Raw genomic sequence first — 25,722 nt, forward strand, 5'->3', positions numbered from 1 at the left:
GCTTTATTCTTCTTGTTCGAAAAAAATAATAATAATGTAGAACAGGTATTCTAAATATGTATATAAATCTCTTCGTATTGCCGTCATGAAGTGGTGAGTCCTGCTCTTACTATAAGGAACAGTATACAGGAGTCTAACATTTCTACTGTGTTATATTTTAATGTTTTATTTTGTATTATTCTGTTAAGGAATTCCATTCTACCTTCCCTACCACTTGCAATTAAGCTCTTTTAAGGCATGCAGTTCTTTTTTTTCCTTTGAATTGTGACAATGACTCCTATATGTTTAATCTAAGGTTAGAAGATATTTTTCACTATCATTATCCTCATTACTTGCCTCTTAAATGCTTTTCTGCCTGATACATATTTTCTTTCAGGATACTTGAATCAAATGTGGGCCAGTATTTCAAATAAGAGCATGCTATCAATTTTGTATGCTCTGCTTACATATTTTCAGAACTACTTTGCGCTGCTTCTGTGCTGTTAAAAACCTCTATTCCTTTTCTGGCAGCTTATAAATTCCTTAGCAGATGTTTTCATTAAGTGGTTGAATGTATTATCCAGTCTTTTTCCATTCAATCTTTTAAAACTCTGCATTCAGGAATAACTCAGTGTGAGAAGTTCAAATTGCTTTCTGTTTTCTGCACTTGTCAACATGTTGCCCAGTTCCATTTCTCTAGAGTTTGTTTACAGTCTTGTAATGGGGTGGCGGGAGAGGGGAGGATGTTTCCCATGTAGTTCCAACCACTTTGTCATGACTTTTTCTTTCTTTTTCTTCCCAGAGTGTTAATTATATTAAACCAAGAGTTCTTATTATGAACTTAAGAACATTCTGGATCAAAGGAATAGAATGTTGATTTAGGTGAAAGATCCTTTCTTGCTGCTTTCCATGCTTTTTTTTTTTTTTTTTTTTTTTTTTTACAGATGAAGCAGGGAAAAGTCTTTCTTTAAATACACTTCTTTCCATGTTCAGTAATGAATTGTAGATATGAGAAGGGTGTATACATAACTTGGAAGAACGAGCTGTATTGATACTTGTGTTTCTGTTCTTTCAGACCTACTGTCAGACAGTGAGGTTCTCTTGCAGGAGGGATAGTGGAGAGACATCATGGCACTTAAACCTTTGTTCTTATTGTTGAGATTTCTCCCTTGTCCAGATTTTAAATGCGTAATACTCTTGTCATCGACTTTGAAGTCAGAATTTACAACTTTGTTATTCATTGTGCAGCTGTGACTCAGTTACATTACGTGAATTGTGACATCTAGTAAGTATATAATGGCAAAAAAGTAGACTTGTTCTTGAAATGTGTGTCCTGTTTATGTAACTGCATCCCACTGCACACTTTGTTTGGAAGCCTAAAATCCTAGATCCTTTAAAATAAATAAATTAAACAACAACAAAGCCCCCAAACACTGCATACTTGAATAGTCACATCTTCTTAGTTGTCAACAATTACTAATATCTAACTGGTAGCACTTTTTTTTTTTTTTTTTTTTTTTTTTTTTTAAATCCCCACTGTAATAGCTTGTTATTTCTCTTTTGCCAGTATTGGCTCTGATTATTTGGCTAATTGTTTTTCTGCTGCAAATTGGTCTTGGTTAGTAATTTAAATGTAGCCTGCTAAGTAATAATAAAAGAGTACTGGCTTAAATACATTTTAAATGTAAGTGAAGCACATGCTCTCAGATGAGAAGTTGAATAAATCCTTTCTCATATATATATTGCTGTAGAGTTCAAAAATTCTTGGATAGTTACCCGAATTTAACATTTTATTGTTTCAGTAATGTATTACTGTAATACATTTTATTACAGATGTTGATATTTTCAAATAAAATAATAGAGAATGATAAATGAGTGGAGTCTTCAAAATGGAAAACCTGTGGTTTCATATTTTTAAATTATTTGTGCATACCATGAGCTAGTTTGGAGAATCCTTTTGCTTGGTAAAATTCTGTTTAGATCTCAACTTTAATTGGCAGAAGTACAATGCAAGGCTGTGACTTTCTTTGAGAGCAGCATTTTGTAGCTTTAATGTTAAATGTAAAGATTTCAGGTCTAATGATTCATCAGCTATATGTCTCATATTCTGCTATTTTTTACCAAATGAACCAGTTCAGTATAAGATGATGAAGGTGATTTTAAGTGCTCTTATGGGAATTTTTTCAGTAATTATTTTTTTTGTACTTGGTTTTAACATTGAGAGACTGTGCTCCCATCTAGAACTCTATTGTTCAGTGCTTTAATATGATTTTAAATTTGCTTGCTTGCTTGGTATTTAAGGAATCTGAACAATCAGTCCTTATGTCAAAATATTTGAGTATATTTAGTTATTGCTGCTACTAATAACTAAATTTGTTTAGTTATTATGGTTCCTGCATAAGAACTTTTGAGTGATAGTAGGGGAAAAAATAGTCTTTAAAATAAACATGAGAAATCTGTTATATGCCCTGTTTGCTTTGGGACAGACATGAACACTCTGCAAATGAAATTTGGTACTCTTAGTTGAGGCTGTTTCAGCTTTGAATAAATATGCACAGGATTTAATGTGTTGAACCAGTTTGTTTTAGAGAGACACCCCTGTGGTACCTGATGAATTTATTTTTCTCCGAAGGTTAATTGGGGCACAGCAAACCAGGCACTGAATGTAAGCAAGAGGTGTGCTTTACAGATGCTCATGTGAAAATCCCAGTGCAAGTCTGCATGTCAGCAGAGATAGTCACACAGTTGTTCTGCTTATGTTTCTCTCTAGACAGCGTCCAAGTATGTCGGGTGCAGCCTGGTGAAGTGTCTGCCGCTCCACCAGGGAGCTTTGGCTCCAGGGTGGGCACAGCCACTGGGCACTGAGCTTTTGGGAAGTGCTTACATAGGGAGTCAGTGCTGTAATCCATGTCCTGACTAACTTGAGTGTTTGTGCAAGTCCTTAAAAATGTTTGTAACATCCAGGTGGATAATTTGAAGGGAAGAGTTGACTTGTCCTAAAGCTGAACTAGGAAAGCAATTTTGGCTGAAATAGGTGTGGACTACTTCTGAAATGATACAGCAGAGCTGCTTGCCTACATCCTTTTTAAGCCACATGAGCAAAGCAGGCCTTAACTTCTGAAAAAGGCTTTCAGGAGGACTGCAAATGTACCCTTCGAGAAACAAATAATTTGTGTTTACATTTTTCTGTAAATGTGGTGCAAGAGTGGCACTTAAGGTGCTTTTCATCCTGGGATATAGTTTATGCTCTTGGTCTTTAATGTACGTGCTGACTAAAATATTGTGAAAGTATCAGAACAGCTAGCTGTATTTATATAGGCAGCCACTCATAGGAAATCTTCATTGAATGAAAGTGGATGGATCATACAGTAGAGTTGGCACAGAAAGATCTGTTGTGTAAAGCTGTTTTCCCTCATTCTCCTAAGGTAAGCAAATAGACAAAAAGCACTACACAATGTTCTTCAGGGATAAGTAAAATCTTACTCCATCATATACAATAAGACATTGCACTGGGTTTTGTTTCTGTCAGTATTCTTCCAGGACGTAGCACAAGCTCTGCCCTTCAGCAATGGCTTTTTAGACATCTGCTTTCCTATGCTGCAGTTACAGCCTTGATGCTGAAGCTGGCTTACACTAGAAGAGGTCCCAAAATGAAGTTTGCTTGAAGGTCAGATGCGTGGCCCAAACATTGGGACAGAAATATGTGGGATACTGGTGGGGAAGGTGGACTTTCCCTTTTCATGGTAGATAGCCGCTAGGTGACCTTAACTGTAATATGAAGTTGCACCTGAAGTTTGACACCAATGCAAATTCAATTTTTAACAAGTCAACTGTGAGTTGACTTGTTTGACCACAAGCTATACGTGGGTTTTCTGTAAGTTAATTTCTTAGGTGCTATGCCATTAGAATACTGTTTTTTACTTACTGTGATAGTAACATCAGAACGCTGAGAACATTTACAGTAAGGCTTTTCTGAATTGTTTTCTCACCTCTTGGAATTTTCATAGTTTCTTCAGATATGCCAGACAAAATTCTAACTCAAGAGAATTACAGACCATGGTGATTTTACCCTGCTGGGAAGCTAAAATCCAGCACAGCTGCTGTCTCACACCACCCCCATACCCCCTCCCCCCAAAAGAAGGGCAGGGGGAGAAAGTGCGCTTGAAAGAGGCGGGGGGGGGGGGGCGAAAGGCTCACGGGTTGAGATAAGGATAATTTAATTAAAGGGAAAAGAAGGAGTGTGTGTTTGTGGGGGAAAACAAACAAAGGCTGCATGGAAACACAGAGGGAAGAAAAACAACTAGTTTTCTCTACTTCCCATCAGTGAGTGGTATTTGGCCACGTCCTGGGAAGCAGGGCCTCAATACATGGAGAGGTTGTTTGGAAGGACAGGTGTCTTCATAACGAGAACCTCATTCCTCTTTCCTCCCTCTTATTGCTGGGTGTGACACCACGTGGTAGAGATGCATCCCTTTGGGCGGTTTGGGTCAGCTACCCTGGTGATGTCCCCTCCCCACCTCTTGCCCACCCCCAGCCTGCTGGCTTTGTGGGGCTTTGGAAGGAGTCTTGGTGCTGTGCCAGCACTGCTCAGCAATAGACAACACTGGTGTGATACCAGTGCTGTTCTAGCTACAAGTGCAGAGCACAGTGACTTGTGGAAAACGGACTCCACAGCCAGTAAGATTGTAAAGTAGCTATGTTTATTCAGTGCTGGGCAGCACAGGGGGTAGCCCCACCCAAGTTGTGCGCACCTGATGCGGCAACTTGCCTTGTTTATATGCAGTAAAGAGTTACATATGATGAAGTTTCACAATATGCCTGTACATATTCATAACCGGTCCCTGCTTTGTATTAAAATTAGTTCTAAGGAGTCATTTACATAAACTCCTCCCATCTGTGCTTGTGCAGTGTATCCTGGTGGTGGTCGTCGGAGGTCATGGGGATGAAGATTGATGAGACTTCCTCGTCAACGCTAGTTGACCTCTTGTCTCTGTGCAGACTCAGTTGCTCCTTGGCTCTTGTCCATCCACAGGACCAGTTGCCACCAGTTTCTTAAGATAGGCTCACACTCTTATTAGCAGACTGACCTTGTTAAAGGGGCCCAAAGCTTCTTGCTTTAGTTAAATTAACTAAATACACCATGCACAATACACCATAGTTAGCAAAGACACTAAGTGGCATCTTAGTTTAATGCCATCAGCGCTCTATCTCTACTTGGCAAGATTCTCTTAACTCCCTTTCTCAACAGCACTGTATGGGCTGCTGCAGGGAAAGTTGAACACCATCCCAGCCAGACCCAGTACACCGATACTTCAAATTCATTCATTTCACTTATTTGTAGTGTTCTTCTGTTATTCCAAGCATCTAGGTCTTTACTGGCCAGATACTTTTCTTTTCCTTGATAGCCTTGAGCACTTCGCTTCTGCAACAGTGAGCCTGCTCAGTATTCTCCTTGTGGTCTTGCTCTGAATGGTAGTGTTACAGGATTAAGAATACTTCTTACTTAAAACATACAATGCTACTTAGTCCTTAGTGTAGCTTTGTGTGCATTTTGCTCTCCTTTTGGAGCTGGGTTGTAGTTTCATACCTGTTGGTGTTCACTGGAGTGTAAAGAAGCGTGTGTGTATGGTTTTGGCTTGGTTTGTTTGTTTGTTTTTAAAGCATAATCTTAATTCCCTCTTGCAAGGCTTCTCTAAGGAAACAGTTAACTTCGCAGAGATCTGATATAATTTTTTGAAATTTATGCAGTGCTGGAGGAGAGTAGCAACATGACTCCAGATTTTAACAGGGTCTTCCAAATGGAAGTAATTGTTTGGAGGGTGAGGGTGGCCATGAGTTACAGCTGATGATCGTCTCTGATTTAAGAACAGTTATTTATTGTGTTGTATATGTAAAGCAGTTTGAACCCCCCACATTCCATTGTGAGGCTATGCAATTTTAAAAGATATATATCTTTTACTTAAATTTAATTCCCCAAACCCTGCAAATTGGTGAATAAAATATTTAATTTCAAGTAAGAGAATTTTTAGTCTGATGCTCCAGTCAGGTCTGTGTATATCTGTGCTGAGTCCTTTTGTGTACAGTGGAACACTGTACAGAAATAAAAGTTCCTTTGTCTGATTTGCTGCTATATAGCTGGTTCTTGCTCTGGGGCCAAGAAGACTTAGGTTCATATGCAGAAAAAGTGATTTCTAACTTTTTACTGCAGCTTTGAAAAGGTTCCACCTGGTTACTTCACGGGATCTATACCTTTGGTTTTGACACTAGAGATAGCAGGTTAGGTATGACTGAATGTTGTTCATTTACTTCACTTTCTTGATAGAGGTCTCCAGATACTGAAATACTTTAGTTTACTTAGGTTAGGCTCGCCTGTGTGCCATTTACCTTATGCTCAGCATGAAGGGATCTTGCTCCTGAATGTAGACAGTAGTGTAATGTATGAGTTTTTGCAAAGCCATTGGAATTTTTGGTTCTGTAACAAATATGTATTAACAATAATAGTAAGGAAGACTCTTTAATATATTCCAACTATGATTTGGACCTTTTTTTTTTTTTTTTTTTTTTAACAGACATCTTCTCTGAAGTCAGCACATTGATTCGGCTAATTTTTTAGAAAACTTTTGTTTATCTTGCATCTTTCTTGCACTGTTTTTCATAAGAAATAATGCTTCAGTTTTCCTTTGTAGTAGTCGTGGAGTAGTATGTGTCAATAATACGTAAGGACTTTCCATGTAGGAAAGACTTCCTTCTGGACTTGATACAGGCAATCCCTCCTTTTTTTTCCCTCTTAAAATACTGAGGGTTTGTTGTTGTTTTTGTATTTTTAACAGTAAATTGCTTTGTTACGGAAGGATCTAAATATATTTTTAGTGGATTTGATATATTTTACAGGTTAAGAGATATCCATACGTTACATTTGCTTTACTATATTTCTCCTTATTTGTGATCATGTGTTTCTTTTTATCTTTCAGAAAACAGGGCAGTATTTGAAGACTTGACAAATGCATCCCAGGCTGAAAAACTGCATTTCTCCTCTTCCTCCTTTAGAAAACTGACTTCTTTAAAGAGAGGTAAAGTTGCGTGTTGCACTTCCTGTAGGTTTGTTTGTTTTTTTTTTTCTGGGCAAAGTGAACTGAATATGAACTTCTTCAGTAGCTTGTTTGGTAATGTTTTAAATTAACTTGTATATACGTCTCTTATTCTGATAACTGATATCTTTTCCTCCTCTGTTGAAAGCTATGTCTTCAGAAACCTTTGTTTGCAGAGAGCTGTTTAATTGTTTTTTGTTATATTAAAGTATTATTTACCAATATTTCGGCTACAGTAAGCCATCCATGTGCTACTTGAATTTAAATTAATCTAATGTTGTTACTTCTGAATCTGATATCTCTTAGGATATTTAAACATGCTTTAGAAATCTGAGGCAGATTCTTATACCCAATCTCAATGACTTGCTAGCTGCCAAGGGCCATACTAAATAGTATGTGTAGTCTCATTTGTACAAAGTTGTATGACATGAACTATAGCTTCCCAACACAATTTTAATATTGCATTTCAATTCTTTTTCCATTTATCAGGTGCTGACCTGGTCTTAAGTACAAATTTTCCTTTAGAAATCAAAAGAAAAATGTTCTTAGACCAGACAGGGAATTTCAATCATGTAGGCTGGCTATTTGAAATTCATCGCAGGACTTCCATGGTGTAACTTGTATACCAAGCCCATAACTTTTGTTTGAGCCTAAATAATTTTCAAAGCACACCTGAGAGAAAATTGTAAAAAGTAGATTTCATTTCATGTTTACTTGCCTTTTTCCTGTAAAATTTGCAACAAATTTTGCAAACAGTAGCACTTCAGATACTCTTCATGTTACTTGTATGTAGTTAATGAGTGAGTTTATGGAATTACAGATAGTAGTAATACCTTTTATCTTGTTATCATCTGTTTTTGGAAGTGTTTCTGTTTTTTCTGCATCCCAGGCTAAAAGGAAAGGTGACTGTATTAAAGGGGATAAAAGTTTTAATTATTATTTTATTTTTAAAAGGATGCTTTGAAGTTGTTAAACATTTGTAGTTTTTAGGAAAAAAGTGATAAAGATACCTGACAATGTGTGTTAGTTTCGTTACATATAACTTTTTTTTTTTTTTTTTTTTTTTTTAAATTAAAAAAAAAAGGGTGGGGGCAAAAAAATGCGATCAAAGTATCTCTTAGAATAGGGTGTCCCCTTTTTGTCTTGTTTCTGTCTAGGTCGATGTTTAATTGCAGGTCCTGTCAAAACCAAACTTGTGATGAAACTAAGAGAATCACCGCCTTCTTGTGTCTAATATGTCTTTAAAAATCCCTTGTATTTTGCTGTCTCCTCCATTTACATCTTTTCAGGTCACTATTCTTGATTGCTTTCCTTTTTTGGGAAGGTTGCCCAAGAATTACATGTTGAGATCTGTGGCCAGATGAATTTAAAAGGCCTCAGAAAGTTCTGAGTAACAATTTCTCCAGCTCTCCTTTACCCTTTGGCTAGTAGATCAAAGCTCCTGTCTGAGAGTTAAGACAATAAATAGTTTTGAGCAAGGAAAATTATTTCAGTAATGCTATTTTTTTTCCATAGTTCTTAGCAGCAAGAAGTCCAGTAGTTTGGAGATCTAAGCTAAGTCCATCTGAATACCTAACAACTTCAATCCTGTTAAGATTTTTTTCAGTCACTTTATACTCAGGGTAAGAGCTTTAGTTCAATCTCTTCAGTGTGACCCATAAGCAACTGTTGAAAGGAGGCTCTTTATTGCACACAATGCTCAAAACCCTGTTAAGTTACTTGTATGATTGGCTGTATATAAATCTGTAGTGAAGTTAACTATATGATTAGGAATGTAACGCAGTGTTTAAAAAACAAAACAAACAAAAGACCATGCTAGGTCATATATACACACAAGATAGTTTTCTTCCAAAATACAGAGGTTGTACATTGTATCTTTTTTTTTTTTTTTTTTTTGCTAACCTTCATCTTTTTGCTCTTTTCTTTTGTATCTTGAAGAAGGCTCTTCTTATTTCTTCATGTAAATCTTTTGTAAGCTATCAGAATTTTTAAGGTGTATGTATACCTTGTCAGAAATGCAGTAGTGAAAGTAATCTAAAGGAGTTGGGAGAACTCTTATTATTTAACTGGGATAGTCAAATAAATCACCCCGCAAAGAATGTTGGAAGGGATTTTTGTGTACTGAGTGTATGATGATGTTGTTACAGGTCATTTTTCTTCATCTTTTCAGTTTGCTGCTTGTTAGGTCTGAAGGTCTTCATGATGCTGCTGTAAGCTGATATAAGTATTACAACAGCTCTTCCTAGTATTCCTGCCAACACACACACATGCACACCCTCCTGTACAAGACACTGTGAAGGTTGTAGAAGAGGCAAAGGCATGCTTCTGTTTTTAAATGTCTTCTGCCTCTCCTGTAGTTAGAACAGATTTTGCTAGATTTTTCACTTTTTCCTGAGTGAAATAGCATAATGCTGTTGCTGCAAACTGAAGAAATTGATTTTTAACTTTCAAACAAATTATACTTAAATGTGGTTTGGACCCACTGTTTAATTTTTTGAGATCTTATATATCATTAGGACACGCTTGCCATTTATGACAGGTCTCTCAACAGGTGGTGGTATTACTTTGAGTGCAGGTTTTGGTATCTTATATTTGAATGTGTTCTTTTAACGAGAGAAGCTATGCAAAGGAAGTGAAGCCTGAGAAGATAAGGATGAGACTGAATTGATTTGAAAGCTTGCAGGCAATTTGTGAGAATTCAAAAGATGTTACAATATTATCATTGTATTATAAAACGGAAAATAACACTAACAATTGTCCTTTGAAGTTTCTTTTTGTTTGCATATTTCTGAGCATTCCAGTATATTTTTAGAAGGGCTAAATTTTGAAGCGTTTCTTTTAAGCTGCACAATTCTTTTAAGAACAAGCTTTAAGGAGTAAAGTTCTGCTATTAGGATTTCTAATAACTGGTATTATGAAACCGCTTTGCTTTGAGGTGTATGTAGAACTGTCATTACAATGTTTTTTGTGGTTTGTTCCATGATGTTATTTATTTTGCTCCACTTGTCTTTTCTTTGTGCTGTATTTGGTAAGGGAGCAAGAATATATGATGCATTTGCCTTAAATAATGTACATTTTGACCTGAAGCACCGCGTCCTTCGCTTTCTGCCTCCCTCATTCATATGCAGTAGTTTTGAAAAAGAGTATGAAGAGAGAATGGTTTGGTCATTGTTAGAACTGGGACAAGCTGTCAGAAATGCAACTTTTCTTGTTGTTGGATATTATATAAATGTACTGTGAAATTGTTGATAGCTTCTCATTGAGGTAGGATTTTACAAAACTAAGTTTTTCTGCCAGAAGTCTTCTTTACTTTCTTTTCTCTCTTCTAAAGGTAAGAGAGAAGCTATAGAAGTAAGAAAATGTTAGGATCAGAACGAGGTGTGGTGGAAGAATGGCTGTCAGAATTCAAGGTGAGCTCAGAAGATGAATGATAGCTGTACCATTAGTAACATTTTAAATATTATATTTCAAGTTTTTATAATGAATGAAGCTTGCAAAGCTCTATGTAAATACATCAACTGGTACCTAATATATGATGCATAGTTCTAATAGCAGTTGATTTATATTAGTTGTTCTTGTAGCACCAAACATTTGTCTTCTATAACAATGTGATTTTTAAAACATATCTTACTTTGTAGATCAAGTTGACAGAATTTAACTGACAGCTGAATAATATTGCTTAAGTTTCTGATTGAGCAACTTCTCTATTTTGCCTTTATAAACTTAGTAGAAATATTTGGGGTTTTAAAAATATCAAATAAAATATTGGACTGTTTTTACATATAATTTGCTTAAAATGAGTTGTTTTATCATGAAGAATTGGAAGTATTTTCAGCTATTTTGCTTGTTTATATTTAGGCTGAGTGAAATACAGGATAATGCATAAATGGAAAGAGACTGTATTTCATACCTGTTATAAAATTAATCTGTTATTTAAATTAAGATTTATTAATTCCTTGCAACGTATATATGTAAGAATTCATTACATGGTGTTGTTCGAAACTTGTTGAGGAGCCAATTCTACAGATGCAATTCCTTGGTGGTGCTGTCTGTGCTCATTTTGCATTATCCACGCCTCTTGGTTAATCAACTTGAATTTTATTTAAGCCTTTAAAAAGTGCCTGTTAAATAAGGAATATCAAGAAGAGAGAGAATCCTCATTTCAAACTGGATCAAATGATTTTATAAAAGTTATTTGAAACTGCTTTTGAAGTCAGCCCTGAATGTTGCTGTGTTGCCCCCAAATGCAGTTTGTCTGAAGAATTGGTACTGAATGAACTAGGTTACAAGTCTGGAAAACTTAGTCAACTTCAGGAATTGTTCTTGATATTGGGGTGAGACTGAATGCTTTTGTGGAGACTTGAAGCATCAGTTTAGCAGATTAACCCACCCCTTTTTTCCCCCCCACTTTAGGCATTACCTGAAACACAAATTTCCAGCTATGCAGCTACATTGCACCGAAAAAAAACATTGGTACCAGCTCTTTATAAAGTGATTCAAGACCCAAATAATGAGGTAGGACACTTAAATAAATAAAGGTTAACACTCATAGAGCTTCTACTTCTACAACTACAAGTAGCGTAATTAAAAAGTGGAGATGGAAAGGAAGAGTTATCTTTCTGATGTGGTCTAATATTGGGTACTATCCCTCTTTTTACTCTCTTCTATTTTGACATTCACTTTAATGCTTTTCTGTTAAGACACAACCACCTCTGCTTCCAAAAATACAGTTTATGCTGTCTTCTAAATTTTACTTGCTATATCAGAGATAAAGTAGACCTTACAGTGAAACTCAGTAAGATCTATGTGCATCTTACTTGGTGGCTTATTACAATGGAAGATAGAATCAGTTTATTAAATCCTATATGCAATTAAAATAGCCAGATTTTCTTTTGCGTATTACTAGTATTATGTTTGAATAATTTGGTTTCTACCACTGTAAACAAGAGTGGAACCAGGGCCCCAAGATGTAAATATGCATGTACAATAAAAATTGTTATCCCCATTCATAATTCCTTTTGCACATGATATAAAACTATGCTTTCCATTCCATTGTCTTCTACTATGTGTGATTCTGGGAAGGTGTTAAATTTTAACTTCTAAATAAATTGTGTAAGCATACCACTCTCTACTGTGTAAACTGCTTTAGATAAAGTGCTTCAAAATATTTGATTTATCATCCGAGATTTCTTGTATATTTGTAAATATAATGCCAAGGAAGCTTTTAATTTTTCTAAATACAATAAAAGCTCAGCTGCTTTTGGAAGCTGAATGCATGATTTAGCTTAAAAGATTACATAATTCTCATGTAATAAGTAATGCTTCGTAAGTGTCAATGTCACTGCAATGTTACAAATAATTTGCATAGTGACCTTTTTCTTTGTATTGAAACTGCTGTTATTCTCCCCAACTTGAAGCCACCTTTGCTGCTGTTGTCCTTTATCGTGTGTGTGTTACATAGTCAGAAGTATATGTAATGCTGTCCTTTGTTCTGAGAATAAGCATTTGTTAGTTGTTTTGTTTTTGTTTTTGTTTTTTTTTAATATGCAAAGAACCAGATTTGCAAAATAAGCATCTTAAGGATCTGAAGGTGATTTTTAAATTACAGCACACAAATGCTTCTCAAAGCTGCTGTTGCTGTTTGGGACTGATTCTGAACTCAAGTATAAGATACGCAACCCCAAACTCAAAGTCTATCTTAAAGTTCTGCTTGTTAAGGCTTTTTGTATTTCCTTGTCGCGTTTCTTTGAAACTTGCATGTGTGCGAGGAGTATAACCTCACACAAAAACCATTTACAAAGGTATATAATAAATTTGTTACTTTGTGTAATTCTGTGGTAATACTTGGCTTTAAGACAGATTTTTTTCAAGTACTTTATATAGGGCTTTATTTTTTTTTAGAAAGATAACTGATTGCTTATGAAGATAAAACTTATGTGGCAAACCATTACCATAGCCTACTTGCTGTATTCTTCAACATGATGGACAAGTAATTTTTTTAGTACAACTTAATCATAAAGTTAAGTTGACCTATGTTTAAAACTTCTTGAAAGGGGCTGCTGTTTAGGCAGACTTGAATTTTGCTAGAATCACAGTACTATCTTAGTAAGAATGGTATTATTCATTTAATGTGGATCTACCATGTTTAAGAACCAAAACAAGCAATTGTTTCTTTTTTGACAGTTGTCTACCAATTTCAGAGCTAAGAAATGAAGGCAAGCAAACTGTCAAGTTAAATACCATTGTTACTTTCTAGTTTTTATGGAATTCCTTGTTTTTCTTAATATAATAAAGATAGTGACTGGAACACAAGTTATATAAAGAGGAGAGAGTGATCTTGCTCACAAGTAGCTTGTTTAACTGAGTAATCTTTTTTTCTTTTGCATAATGTTTGCTTTCTAAAGTAAAGTGCTTTGGAAGTACTGTGTTTTAGATAGTTTCATAATTTTTTGAGTTGGTTTACAGTTATAGACATAAATGGTCTATAAGCTTTAAGCTAATGCACTAGTGAAATTAAAATATTGACTATTCATGTGTGGCTATTTTAGATTTAACCTGGAAAGCTCAGCTTGAAACAAAAATGAGACTGCCTTTGCAATGCCAAGCAATTTCCAGACTTAGTACTCCTGAAATAACACCTGATTTCATAATTCATGATATACTTAAGCATAAAATGAGCACATTATTTTCTACTCTGATTGAATTCATCAAAAAGACAAGCATTTCCAATCTTTGTTATATGTCTTATAACAAGTTAAATATAACTTAAGAATCATACCATATTATTTATTAAAGATTTGGCAACCTTGTAAAATAAGCCAAACTTTGAATCTATTAATTAGTCAACTTCCTTAAAACATGACCAGTGTGTATCTCTGTGAGGTGTAAAAATGAAGTTTGCAAATTATGTCATTGCCACTTACTGTATCTAAGTCAGTAAAAATATTATTTTAATTGTTATGCTAATTGCGCTTTAAGCTAACAGGAGAGCTCTTTTTGCCAGGTTTTAGTTTGTTAGAAAAGAGAGATGATTGTAACGGTCTTTTTGGCTTGTATTTTTTCGGCTGAATGCTGTACTACTCAGTCTACTTTAACATTGGACTGAAAGATCTTTGAGATTAAAAAAAAAAAGCGTGTGCCTGTTCATGTATGTATCCACTACAGGTGACAAATTACAAATGCTCTGTTTATCCAATGTCTTCTAACATCTGTAGTCAGAGAATTCATTGGAAGAGACTTTTTTTTTTTTTTTTTTTAAAAAAACCAAGTAATTAGGTTGGAATAAAAGCATTTTATTCTTTCTTTTAGTATCAATTTTTGTGTTTCCAGGTGGAGTAAGATCATACTGTATTTTGATAGGAAAAATTTGCTGCCTTGTGGCTTTGAAAATATTTTTATTGTAGCATTTCTGCTGTTGTAGCACAACTAATATGAAAGTTACTAGAAATGAACAGTATCTACATGCTTGCAGTACCAGTGACTGGATATCGCTGTATGTTTCTAGGCAGCGTGGTCTCACTTTAAAGACTAATTTTGTAAAATTTTCATTTGAAAGAAAGTAGAATTAACTCTGGTAGAATCTGATCTGACTTCAGCTAAAATAAATTATTCTTTTCCACCGTTTAATGGGATTTGTATTAGACTGACTAACTTCAAAAAGGAAACAGCTTTGGGTGACTGTCATCTCTAATCTAACAGAAGCGCTATTTATAGCAATGCCACTGTATGTATCTACTTTCTGATATTTGTTTAGCTCATCTTACACCTGTTATCTTCTTGCAGATGTGGTTGTATTTATTTCCATATTTCTTTTTTTTACACTATCTTTCTGTTTATACTTTATTAAAAAAAACAAAAACAAAAACATACACATATTCAGTGATCTCTGAATTATTTATTAACCACTTTTTGTTTGATCATCTGAAATGTGCTAGGCATTTCATAAAGTGAGAATACATTTCTCTCTCTGAGGATCTGACTGTCTACTGTAACAGAAGCTTTTAATAGTGTTACTTTTAGATAGGAGTTTGCACTAAGTAAATACTAAGACAGTATACATTTGCACCTTTAGAACATAAGGTGCTATACAAGTGTAATATATTAGAATAAATATGCTAAATAAAAGAATGTTTGCTGAACCTAATAAGGCAATGCTGTCAAAACATTCGCAGTAGAAGATTTACTGGCTTTTAATTTCACTTAGATCCCAAATAAAAAATGACATATTAAGGTATATTACATACATGGTTTGTAAGAATCTCTGTGCTCCAAATTACTGGACTTTGCTCATTCTGTGTCAGCATTCTTAGTGTCAGCTTTCTTCCCTCCCTCTCATGTGGAGTCTGCCTTTGCTTCTGTTGTAAAAACAGGCTTTTAGCTTAGAATAATTAGACTGTCAATCAGAGGCCTTGTTACACAAGGTGCTTACACCAAGCCTTGCATAAGACGAGATTTGTCTGCTAGCAAAGTTTCATTTTACATAGATGTGATGTTATGGCTTATGTAACCAGTGGTTTAAAATAGCATGCTTCTTTGACCCGGATACTGTGTATTAGAACTGGAACTGTGTTCACATTTTCTTGGGCACTGTAAAGTTGATGCTCTCTTAAGGTAGCTATCTTGATAGAGATACTGTCAAATTTATGCTGGGTGTCTGTGAAGTATTAGAGTAAAATACCTAAGTCTAAATAAGTATATGTTAAGTTTTACAGTCATACAGATTTATAGCCTTGCATGTTTCTTGAATTTCCAAGTTAAGCACTTCTAGAAATGGCTCTTCCTCTCTTCTGGTAGCATGGGACTTGTGCACCATCCTCATAAAAACAACAAACCACAGAAGTCCTTTCTCATACAGCAGAGCAAAGCAGCGACAATAATTCCACAGGAAATTCTGGGTACTAAGATTTTGATGACTAGACAAATTAATTGAAGAGTGCATCAAAATCTAGGAAGCGTGTCGCTTGTTTTCTGAAAGGCTTAACCTGCATAACCCCGGGGAGTGAGACTGTGTACTGAAAGAGGATTCATACATACAGTCCCTGATCTTTTGCTCTGCACTGGGTATTTCATATTTATGCCTTTTTGTCTCACCAGTATGACTGCTATCATATTGGTTAAATGAAGGAGTTTTGTTATTCTAAAAAGTGATATGTGTAAATTGATGTCTAATGTTTTCGTGTGTGTATATGAGAGGCATAAAGCATGTCTGTTTAGAAAATATCACAAATATGATATTCTGGCCTCTTTTCTTCTGACTATGTAACTATTCTGTACAAATAGCAGCTCTTTAGGTTACGTGGATACCTCAGTTTGTTCGACATCAAACCCCATGAACATTTTCCTTAGGTCAGATCATCCCATCTCTTAACAACTTGGAAAAAACATTGTTTGAGACAGTCTCAGAACAGTATCTACAAAATTCCTCTCTGAATACATGTTGTGTTTTAGTAGTTCTTGACTATGGTCTTAAAAACTTGATTAGTTATGGGAAGGGGAGAGACAGTTTGACATGTTTTTGTTGTTGTTATTTTGTATGTTCTCTAGCAGTTTTATGGATGCATTCTAGTTATCAACTTAGCATTGTAGACTCTTAAAATGACTGTTTTTTCTTGTGCTTACTGACTTGATAAAGGCCTTTTTTTGAAACCCAGAAGGCAGCTCAGGCAGAAGAATGGTTTGGCATTGTGTTGAATAAATGCATAATGGTTGGGTTTGAGATTAAAAAGTAGTTGCTAAGAAATTAATTCATATGTCTGTCAATAGACTGGTCATTAGAAGTTGCTACTAATCTTCAACCTTAATACCTTTCTAAACCTTACAAATGTGCTATTAAAAGTTCTATGGTGTGCATAGCTCAAGCCCTAGTCTGTCACATGCCTTTAATTAGTACCTGTGTACAAAATAATTCTCATACTGACAGCCCTAGAGAATAGTGTTCTCATTTCCCAGTACTGCTTACTTGTTCCCCTTGGGAACAATACTTACTACTTGTAGATCTCCTTAAAAGGAATACAAATTCATGTTGGTTCATTCATTTACTTGACATCAAGGAACATCTTCACTGGCTGTGATGGTTGCATTGCATATCCCCTATGTTTGCTATTGTATTATCCCTTGTTAGAGAAGCCTAATGTTAGTTTATTACCCTTTTTGCCTTTTCACAGCTCCTGGAGCCTGTTTGCCACCAGCTCTTTGAACTATATCGCAGTTCTGAAGTTCGGCTAAAGAGGTTCACATTACAATTTTTGCCAGAGTTGATCTGGGTGTATCTGCGTCTTACTGCCAGCAGGGATAGGCAAAGTAATGGTTGCATTGAAGCATTGCTGCTTGGCATTTACAACTTGGTAAGTGAGGATGGATGCGGAAAGGTTTGATCTAAAGTTTTCCATCACTGACCAGTAGGAATAAAGCAAAATATTAAAAGAACATAATTAAAATTATAATATGTTTGCATGAAAACATACTTAATCTATGTTAAAAAAGCATAGTTTACTGAAAGTTTAGTAAAAACGTGTTTGCGAAGATATTATTTATTGTTTATAAATCCCTTTGGGACAAACATTTTGACTAAGAAGGATTATCTCATGGGCTTTCGCAGTGTTACATACTTGTAAGAACATGTAACAAAATGAAGTATTCCTCTTTAATGGTGAAACATACAGCTTTCTACAGACCTGACTGTCAAGCATATGTTCGGTCAACCTTCCTGTGTAGCTTCCCCCCACCACCACCCGAGCTTACTCTGAATTGGTCTTAAGTACAGTTTGAAGCTGAACCTACTGTGCATGTTTGCACTTAAATACATGCATGTCTACAGTTAAAGCAGATAGTTGTCTTGCGTGGAAATATGATTTTAAGAATTCGTAAAAGTAACTGTAGAAGATTAGGTTTGGCTGTTGGTTATAACAGTTGTTTTTTATATACTTACCTTATCCTGGAAATGTTTACCTGTATTATGAGATTGACAGATTTGGAAATACTGCTAAGATAGGCATTCTCTGATGGGAATTTCTTTTTTATCTAACTTGAAAGCATATTATACTGAAACGTTGCCCTTCTCTCTACTATTATAGTGAACCACTCCTTTTAACTGTACCCATGATGAGACTGAAATTCTTTAAAAAATAAATAAGTTCTTGCTATGTGTTTAGATCAGCTCAAACAACTGGAATGGAAAATCCAATTATTTTAGATTTATTCTGATAGGAAAAAAAAAAAAAAGGAAATGGCTTATTAACTGTTGGTACTGTTTGCTGGATTGGATATTTGTCTTTGGCTTCAGTTTTCTCATAAAGGTCCCTTTGTAGTTCCTTTGAAACTCATGTTGGTGGTTAATGTTATTTAAGGACAGTAATTTCTTCCTTCTCTCCAAACTCAGAAAGAAGGAGGCCTCAAAATGAACAGTAGCTACCTTTAAGTTTTTTTTTCTTTGGTTCAGTTGTTATTGCTTTGCACATTACTGATACTGAAGGAGTGAAGTTACTTTGTCAGTCTATGGAAAGTGAAAGACAATGATAAATCTTTTTCATTCTGCTAAATGCCGTCAGTTCTCTTCCTACTGTGACTCTTAAAGCCTACTCTGAGTGCTGTGCTACCTTGGACTAGGTTCTCGTGTAATCTTGAATGACTAGCTCATTGTTTGTAGTTTACAGTTCAAAATGAAAAGGCAGGGTTTTAGACTCCTTTTTGGTGCAACCTTATGTAATTGCTCTTAGAGTACTGGCTTTACAAATTGCTGGGTTTGCTTATATAGTAGCCTAGCAACTATAAAATCTGATCACTTTGATAGCCCTTTGAGAAAAAAATGTATATTTCTTACTGATAGAATGCCCAAAGAGGCTTTGCCAGTCCTCTTGATTTCACCTTTTCTCTGCAATGCATTTATTATGAAGTGCTGTCCGTTTTCAGAAAGTGACTCATCAGCTCTTATGTGTCTATATCGTTCAGGCTTAAAGTTTATCTTTGCTCCACTACACAATTCTATTATAAATAAATGTTATAATGTTAAGGTGGGCTAGAGAAGCTTTTAGTTCTTGCTTCTTGATGAACTCACAATGATGTAGGAGCCAATGATGTTTTTAACTGACGTCTGTGATAGAGGTTTTTCCCGTTTTTAAAATGTGTATAGATTTGCTGATACTCTGCAAAACAGAGATGTTAAAGTGTTAACATTCTTATTAGATCAGAGCAACTAACTTCCTACTTTTTAAATACCTTTCAAGAGTTCTATAAGTTTCCAAGTCCTGACTTAATTTTTTTTTCCTGTTGCTTATTTGTGTTTGTTTTTAAATGCAGGAAATTGCTGACAAAGATGGAAACAACAAAGTTTTATCTTTCACCATCCCTTCGTTATCTAAACCCTCCATATATCATGAGGTAAGAGAACTGCTATGGTAAATTAGACCTGGATCTATTAGAGCAATGAAAACTGCATCCATTTAATGCAACAGACCATTTTAAGTGCACCCTGTTGCACTGTGTTTTTGATGTCACTGTCTTGCAGCAATTATGTAATCCATTTCAATAATAGCAATAGTGAAGTAATGTAAATGTTGAAAAAAATTTTGCTGACAGTGCCCATTCTGAACAGAGGTTAATTGTGTTATAGTTGCAGATGGGTTGCTTCTTAAGTGTTATGATAAGAGAAGTCTATTTCCTCATTAATACAATTTGAATTTGGAATCATGTTTTTCTTTCTCCACTGTTACTGTACAAGAGGTCTGTGCAATTAGGACAAACTTTAGATGGCTATGCAACAATCAAAATTGAAAACTACTCTCACCTGCTCTACTGCAGTTTATGATAACGAAATCAGATAATGTTTTTAGATTTACTGTATTCTGAAATAATTTTCTTTTTTATAGATAACAAGACAAGTGTGTATTTTGGCTTGGGTGGTTAGAAATTGTAATGCTTTTGGAGAAATTTTACTTATGGTTTACGTATTTCCCCCCCCTCCATCACCTACTTCTAGCCCTCTACAATTGGATCCATGGCTTTAACTGAAGGAGCTCTGTGTCAGCATGATCTCATCAGGGTAGTTTACAGTGATCTTCATCCTCAAAGAGAAACCTTCACAGCACAGAACCGGTAGGTATCAGATGCATTGTAACATTGGAGGTGCTCCGCTAAGCAGTCAACAAGCCTTAAACATTAAGACTAAATAGGTTATATTTTGGTCCTTTCTCAACATGTAGTGCTTGGAAATAAAGCTAGAGAACAAGTTAGTAGTCTTGAGGTATATTTTTGTTTTTGCTTCCAACTTCATGTGTTCTTACTTTTAATTTAGATGTGAGTAACTTGTATGTCATTGCTGTGTCTGTCAGGAATATCTTTGGGTTTATTCCTGTCAATTCAAATGTTCCTGGAAGTGTTTAAAAAAAAAAAAAAAAAAAAAAAAAAAAGTCAGCTCTTGCTTGAGACTGGGACTGCTTTTTCCACAGGAAAATGGGAATGAAGTTGAGTGCACAAATAGAACTAGGGATAAGTGATAACAGAAGCCGGATTTCTTGTTTCTGCTGCTTGAGGACATGGAAGATTGGGAGTCTACTTACTCATCATTAGTCACTGGAGCCAGCATTTTTAGCCAGATCCCTTGCATGTTGAAGAGCAGACTGAGCTGTATGACTAGCTGTTTCAATGCCCTGCTGTTCTAGTGACTCTCAGCTTTACCTGTTTAAAGGTAGCTCTGGAAAAAATGATAAAATAATTTTTAAAGTGTTACAGATTTGTCCAGCTCTGTAGCTCTTTGTCCAAATTTTATGCCATGTTCTCTTTCCTCCATAATTCCTACATAGGCTAATGGTTTTCAATAATAACAATTTAAAGTGAACCTTTAATATCCCATTTCAAGTTAGTGAATTGTAATGGGAGAGGTTTTCAGGATTTGTGTGTTTACTCCTGACACATTTTCCTGTGAGGCAATTTTGAGACTGAGTTTTGTTTCTTTTCAGGTTCGAGGTGCTGAGCTTTCTCATGCTGTGCTACAATTCTGCTATTGTCTATATGCCTGCCTCTTCTTACCAATCACTTTGTAGGATGGGTTCCAGGTGAGGCATTTGCCTTTGTAGTTTTGCAGGGTATATCTAGATTTCTAAATGCTATTCCAGCAAAAAAAAAAAAAAAAGAGTGAATTTACTTGTATTTAATAACCTAAAACCTGTAATTCTTAGTCAGTCCTGCTGCAACTTAATTGCAGATTTGATGCTATGCTTGGATATAAATAAAACATGTAGATTATCTTACAGTTGCATTGGGTTTCATTCCAGTTATGTAACTTCTGTTGCTGTTCTTTGAGGAAGAAAACGTGTTGTGTTTTTTTTTTTTTGTTCTTTGTTTAATTTTGCTCAGACTGATTTGTCTTTGTCTGAATGATAGGTAAATCTGATGCTTCTCAGTATGATCAGCTTTAAAATCGTGTGAGGAATGCATCTAGCTTCCTCTGCTTCCAAATATAAACCTCTCTTGTTTCTGAGAATGGTTCATATGAAGTGGTTAAACAATATCCTGGGCTTTAGTTTTTTTTTTTTTTTTTTTTTTTTTTTTTTGGTTTGTTTGTTTGTTTGTTTTTCCTTTCTTTCCACAGTGGGAATGACATTCAGTTTTGTGGAGAATTCAGTACTGTGAATTCTCAAACTCTTATACATGTCCTTTACTTAATCTCCTGCTTGGATAGTCTTAGAAGCATCTGGTTGGCAAAGATCACTGCTTTATGCTCTGAAAAATCTCAAGTATTTCTGATACTCCTATCTGCCTGTTTTTATAAGCAATTTTGTCTAAAATGAGATAAATTCTCTTCCCTGCTATCTCCAGAGCGATCTCTTTAAACGTGTTTGATTTTTAGCTTGTTTGCTTCAGCACACTATTGTCATAAAAGAAAAACATTACTTGCAATTCAGTTGTATGGCAAAAAAGGATCATGCTAGTTTCTGACAGTGCGTTTTCTCCAGTAATGCACACAAAGTTAATTAAGATGACAGTCTGTTTTCCTTCCTCTAATTTCTGATGGCAATGATTTAATTCTTGGTGTGCTTCCATCATCTTCAAGTTAAGACTGCTGAATTTGGCAAGTGTGTTCAATTTCCCTGCATTTCAAAATTAGATCTATTCTTTGAGTAGAGAGTAGAGGGAACATTTTATAGGCTAAGGATTTTTTTATTGTTTGGAACAGTGCAGCAGCAACAAGAGGTTGGATGCAACAAACCATTTCCAACAATGAGATTATTTTATGATGAATTGAGTAAAAGTTGCACGTTTTTGTCTTCTGTGTTATGTGGTCACAGTTGTGTAACATGCATGTTAAAGGAATCCATTTTCAACTTGAGTTATTGAGTTGCAGTTATTTTCCTTAATTTTCTAAATACAACTTCCAGAACTGTATTCATTTAGCTGAACTTATGCACATTGTTGCTCTTCTAAGCATGCATTATTGAAACTTTACTGTAAACTTCATTTTTAACTTGTATTCTGGTTATTACACGTAGAAGTTCTATAATAGTTTATAATGTAGTAATTGGATGCCTAAAGCAGGAGTCACTTTGTTCCACAAACAGCAGAGTGACCTGGAAATGGAAACTTCTGGGATCTTCCTTGTGTAGCTGTGAAGCTTCTGAAAGCTTTTGGGCAGGTCTGCAGTGCAACCTGCAGAACCATTGGGATACTTTGATTTACGCAGCTTGCCTCGGTGGAAAAAGTAGACCAACCATATCAAGCTGGTAGTTGCTTTTCATTGTGGCACTGTCTGCTTGTCACCTAGAAAGGAACTTGGGCCACAGTTTTTGTCACTGAGGCTGTGAAACATGCTTTAAATAATAAATTGCATGGGTTTTAGGTTAAAGATGATAACTGGGAAATCCTTTAGGTATTAGCTTTTATTCTTTACCAGATGCATTTGCTCATCTTTGTTTGAAGAATTAAAAAACAAGTATAAGGTGTCATTTTCTGGAAAGAGAATTAACACATGAATACTTTCTTTGTGAGTGGTGGGATCCTCTCCCCTGAAACCTTTGGGATTTTTTGGTGGCTAATGGGCATTTTCATTCACTGTTTTTATCGGTGTCAGTTTGTATTCACAAAGTTCATGCAATCCCTTTTGCTAGCTTTAAAAGGGAACACTAATCTAGGCATTACTGGATCCTTGCACTGTGTAGAAGTTACATGTTCAGATGTCTGATGGAAAACAGGCAATCGAATGCTGTGTTTTAGCATGTCTGTTAATTTTGAGGTTTCATGCATGTTATTTTCTTTTATGAGCAAAATCCTAAATACATGTAGGTTAGAGAAACAGTAAATGTACATTAAGTGTATTAGTAGCCATGTATTGTTTCCATGTTCCACATATAAGTTTCAGATATTAAAGTTTTGAATAAATTCATCTTTTTTTTAAGCTGTAGAGTCAGTGCTATGTAGTATAAAAAGCATACACTTTGTCACAGGCCAGAAGACTTTTGTTTGTTTTTTGTTTTCCTTTTTTTTTTTTTAAAAGGCAGCTGAAAATAACTCTGAATTATACAATATCTGTGTTAACTAAAGGTAAAAGGTGATTGCATGCTGTCGGTATACATTAGATGGGGGATGACCTGTCTCTCTTCTATACCACTGTTTCCTTTTAAGAAAATTAGTTTTGGTTATTGAGTTTCTGGGAAAGCCTCGTATTTAGTGGCTGGCAATAGAGAATGTCATGCCTCATTTTGGTTATGATTTGAAGAAAAGAGATGATGGCTATATGGGAATAATACTTTGGATTATCAGCAAGTCATTTCTTAAGACACTTTTAAAACTGTTTTACTGGTTGGAAGAGCAACATAAGTGTTCATAAGTGTTCTACATTGTGTACTTACATGTTGACAAGCAGATTTTAAAAATTAAAGGAAATCGCTTTGGTGTAAAGATGTTTGTAGTATTTCTGGGGTTAACATTTTGTTACAATGATATGTTTCTTCAGGCTGTGTGTAAGTGGATTTCCACGGCAGCATGAGAAACGCTGGAAAGAACACTATGGTAGAGTGGTGTTGGACCCTGACTTCATGGTGCAGCTGCTCACAGGTGTCTATTATGCCATGTAAGTAGACTTATTTTTTTTGTAAAAGAATAAATGGCTAGTTTTACATGGAGTAAAATAGCAGCATTTGTTTCTTTGTAATTGAAAGAAATTAATTAAACTTTTAGGACACAGGAATCTTAACTCTTAATTATTATATTTCCCATTACTTGCTCAGTCAGTCAACTGATAATTTGCGAGTATCTCTGTAAACATTGGAGTAGGTGGTGAAACACCAGCAGTATGTGCTGAAGAGAATGAGGCTCCTAGCATCATCTTCTCCTAAGCTTCCACTACCTTCAGATAACCTTCTGTTCAAAAGCATAATGAGCTTGGCTGCCAGGGTAACTTGAAGTGCAGTCTGCTCAAATACCGGTAGCTTCTGAGGTAGCAAAGATCTGTTACTGATTAAAACTGAGTCCTGCTAGGTATTGTAAACCTTTATATATTGACCCGTTTTTTTTATTCTTTAAGTTTGTCCTGATTGTGGTATCAACATTTTTTCACTTGGAGGTGTCAGGGGGTATCCCTTTTTGTTATAGCAACAAGAGTAATACAAAACTCTGTCCACACTTCTGAAAGAAGTGAAGGGGCTGGGTGTGCATGCAGTTTTCCACATAAGAAGTGAAAAGCTGTATTTGGGCAGCAAAAAAAGACAAGCGAGTTCCAAAGACACAAAAGATAAATTTCTTTTTTACTTTTTAGATATAATGGTCAATGGGATCTTGGCCAGGAGGTATTGGAGGACATAATTTACAGAGCACAGCTTGAACTCTACTCACAGCCTCTGTTGGTAAGAAAAAAATCTAATGAAATTTATGGACTTGATTAAGAATATGGATGCATTTCTGAAGTGGACTCGTAATGAAAGCATTTGTTGCTGTTTACTGCATTCCCAAACACAAGTGGTTGTTAACAGCTGGTGTTTTTAACATAGCTATTTATACCATGCTTTATCTGCTAGGGTGTTGGGGTCTTTAATTAATGCAGAAAGATAGGATTTTCTAATGTTGTACAATTGGATCAAAATGTTTGTTGTTTTGGCACCAGCTACTAATGAGTGATTCAAAGAAGCTTAAATGAATGGTTGTATGTCATAGGATGTTGGTTGCAAAAAGGTATATTCTTTGCTTCTAGACCTTCAGAAGGGTTTAGAATGTTTTGTGGTTTAACTGATAACACAACAGAACAAACAGCAACAGAATAGAGCTGAAAGTGCAGAGGAGCTTTATCTCCAGAGTCAGTGTTGGATTTTGATTGATTAAAATCACACAAATCTTAATCTTTACCTCCTTTAGAGGAGCATCGTTAAAATGGTTTTCTTATGATCAATTGTGGTTTTTACCCCCAGTTTTCACTAGAATTGTTGTCCCAGTCATAAAAGAAAAATGAAGCAGGGAAAAAGGTGAAACTAAGCTGGATGTAAGTTCATGTGGTTGGAGAGGATGAGGAGGGTGATAAAGGAAGCAGAAATGGAAGGTTTTTATTTTTTGTCAGATGTAGGAATGAGACTTAAAATAAGGAAGAATAGTAAAGGAAAGAAGTAGAACAGAATATTATCTCAGTTTGTCCAAATTGTGGCCAGAAGCCTTTGGTCCTCCTATAAACTACCAGCAG

The 25,722-nt window shown here is 35.4% G+C and overlaps 1 protein-coding gene across 2 annotated transcripts in view; it reads left to right on the forward strand.

Annotated features, from left to right (window-relative positions):
- The window catches only part of HYCC2 (hyccin PI4KA lipid kinase complex subunit 2), a 59,352-nt gene that overhangs the window by 15,048 nt on the left and 18,582 nt on the right, over positions 1-25,722 (forward strand). For both annotated transcript variants that reach the window (XM_084523413.1, XM_084523414.1), the window contains exons 3-11: positions 6,951-7,049; positions 10,399-10,477; positions 11,481-11,582; positions 17,231-17,410; positions 19,362-19,442; positions 20,041-20,156; positions 21,020-21,115; positions 24,010-24,126; positions 24,811-24,898. In XM_084523413.1, coding sequence (XP_084379539.1) covers positions 10,427-10,477; positions 11,481-11,582; positions 17,231-17,410; positions 19,362-19,442; positions 20,041-20,156; positions 21,020-21,115; positions 24,010-24,126; positions 24,811-24,898 — 831 coding nt within the window. In that variant the 5' untranslated portion in view covers positions 6,951-7,049; positions 10,399-10,426. The remainder of the gene's footprint in view (positions 1-6,950; positions 7,050-10,398; positions 10,478-11,480; positions 11,583-17,230; positions 17,411-19,361; positions 19,443-20,040; positions 20,157-21,019; positions 21,116-24,009; positions 24,127-24,810; positions 24,899-25,722) is intronic.

The sequence above is a fragment of the Aythya ferina genome (assembly GCF_964211825.1).
Source record: "Aythya ferina genome assembly, chromosome: 6".
Lineage (NCBI taxonomy): Eukaryota > Metazoa > Chordata > Aves > Anseriformes > Anatidae > Aythya > Aythya ferina.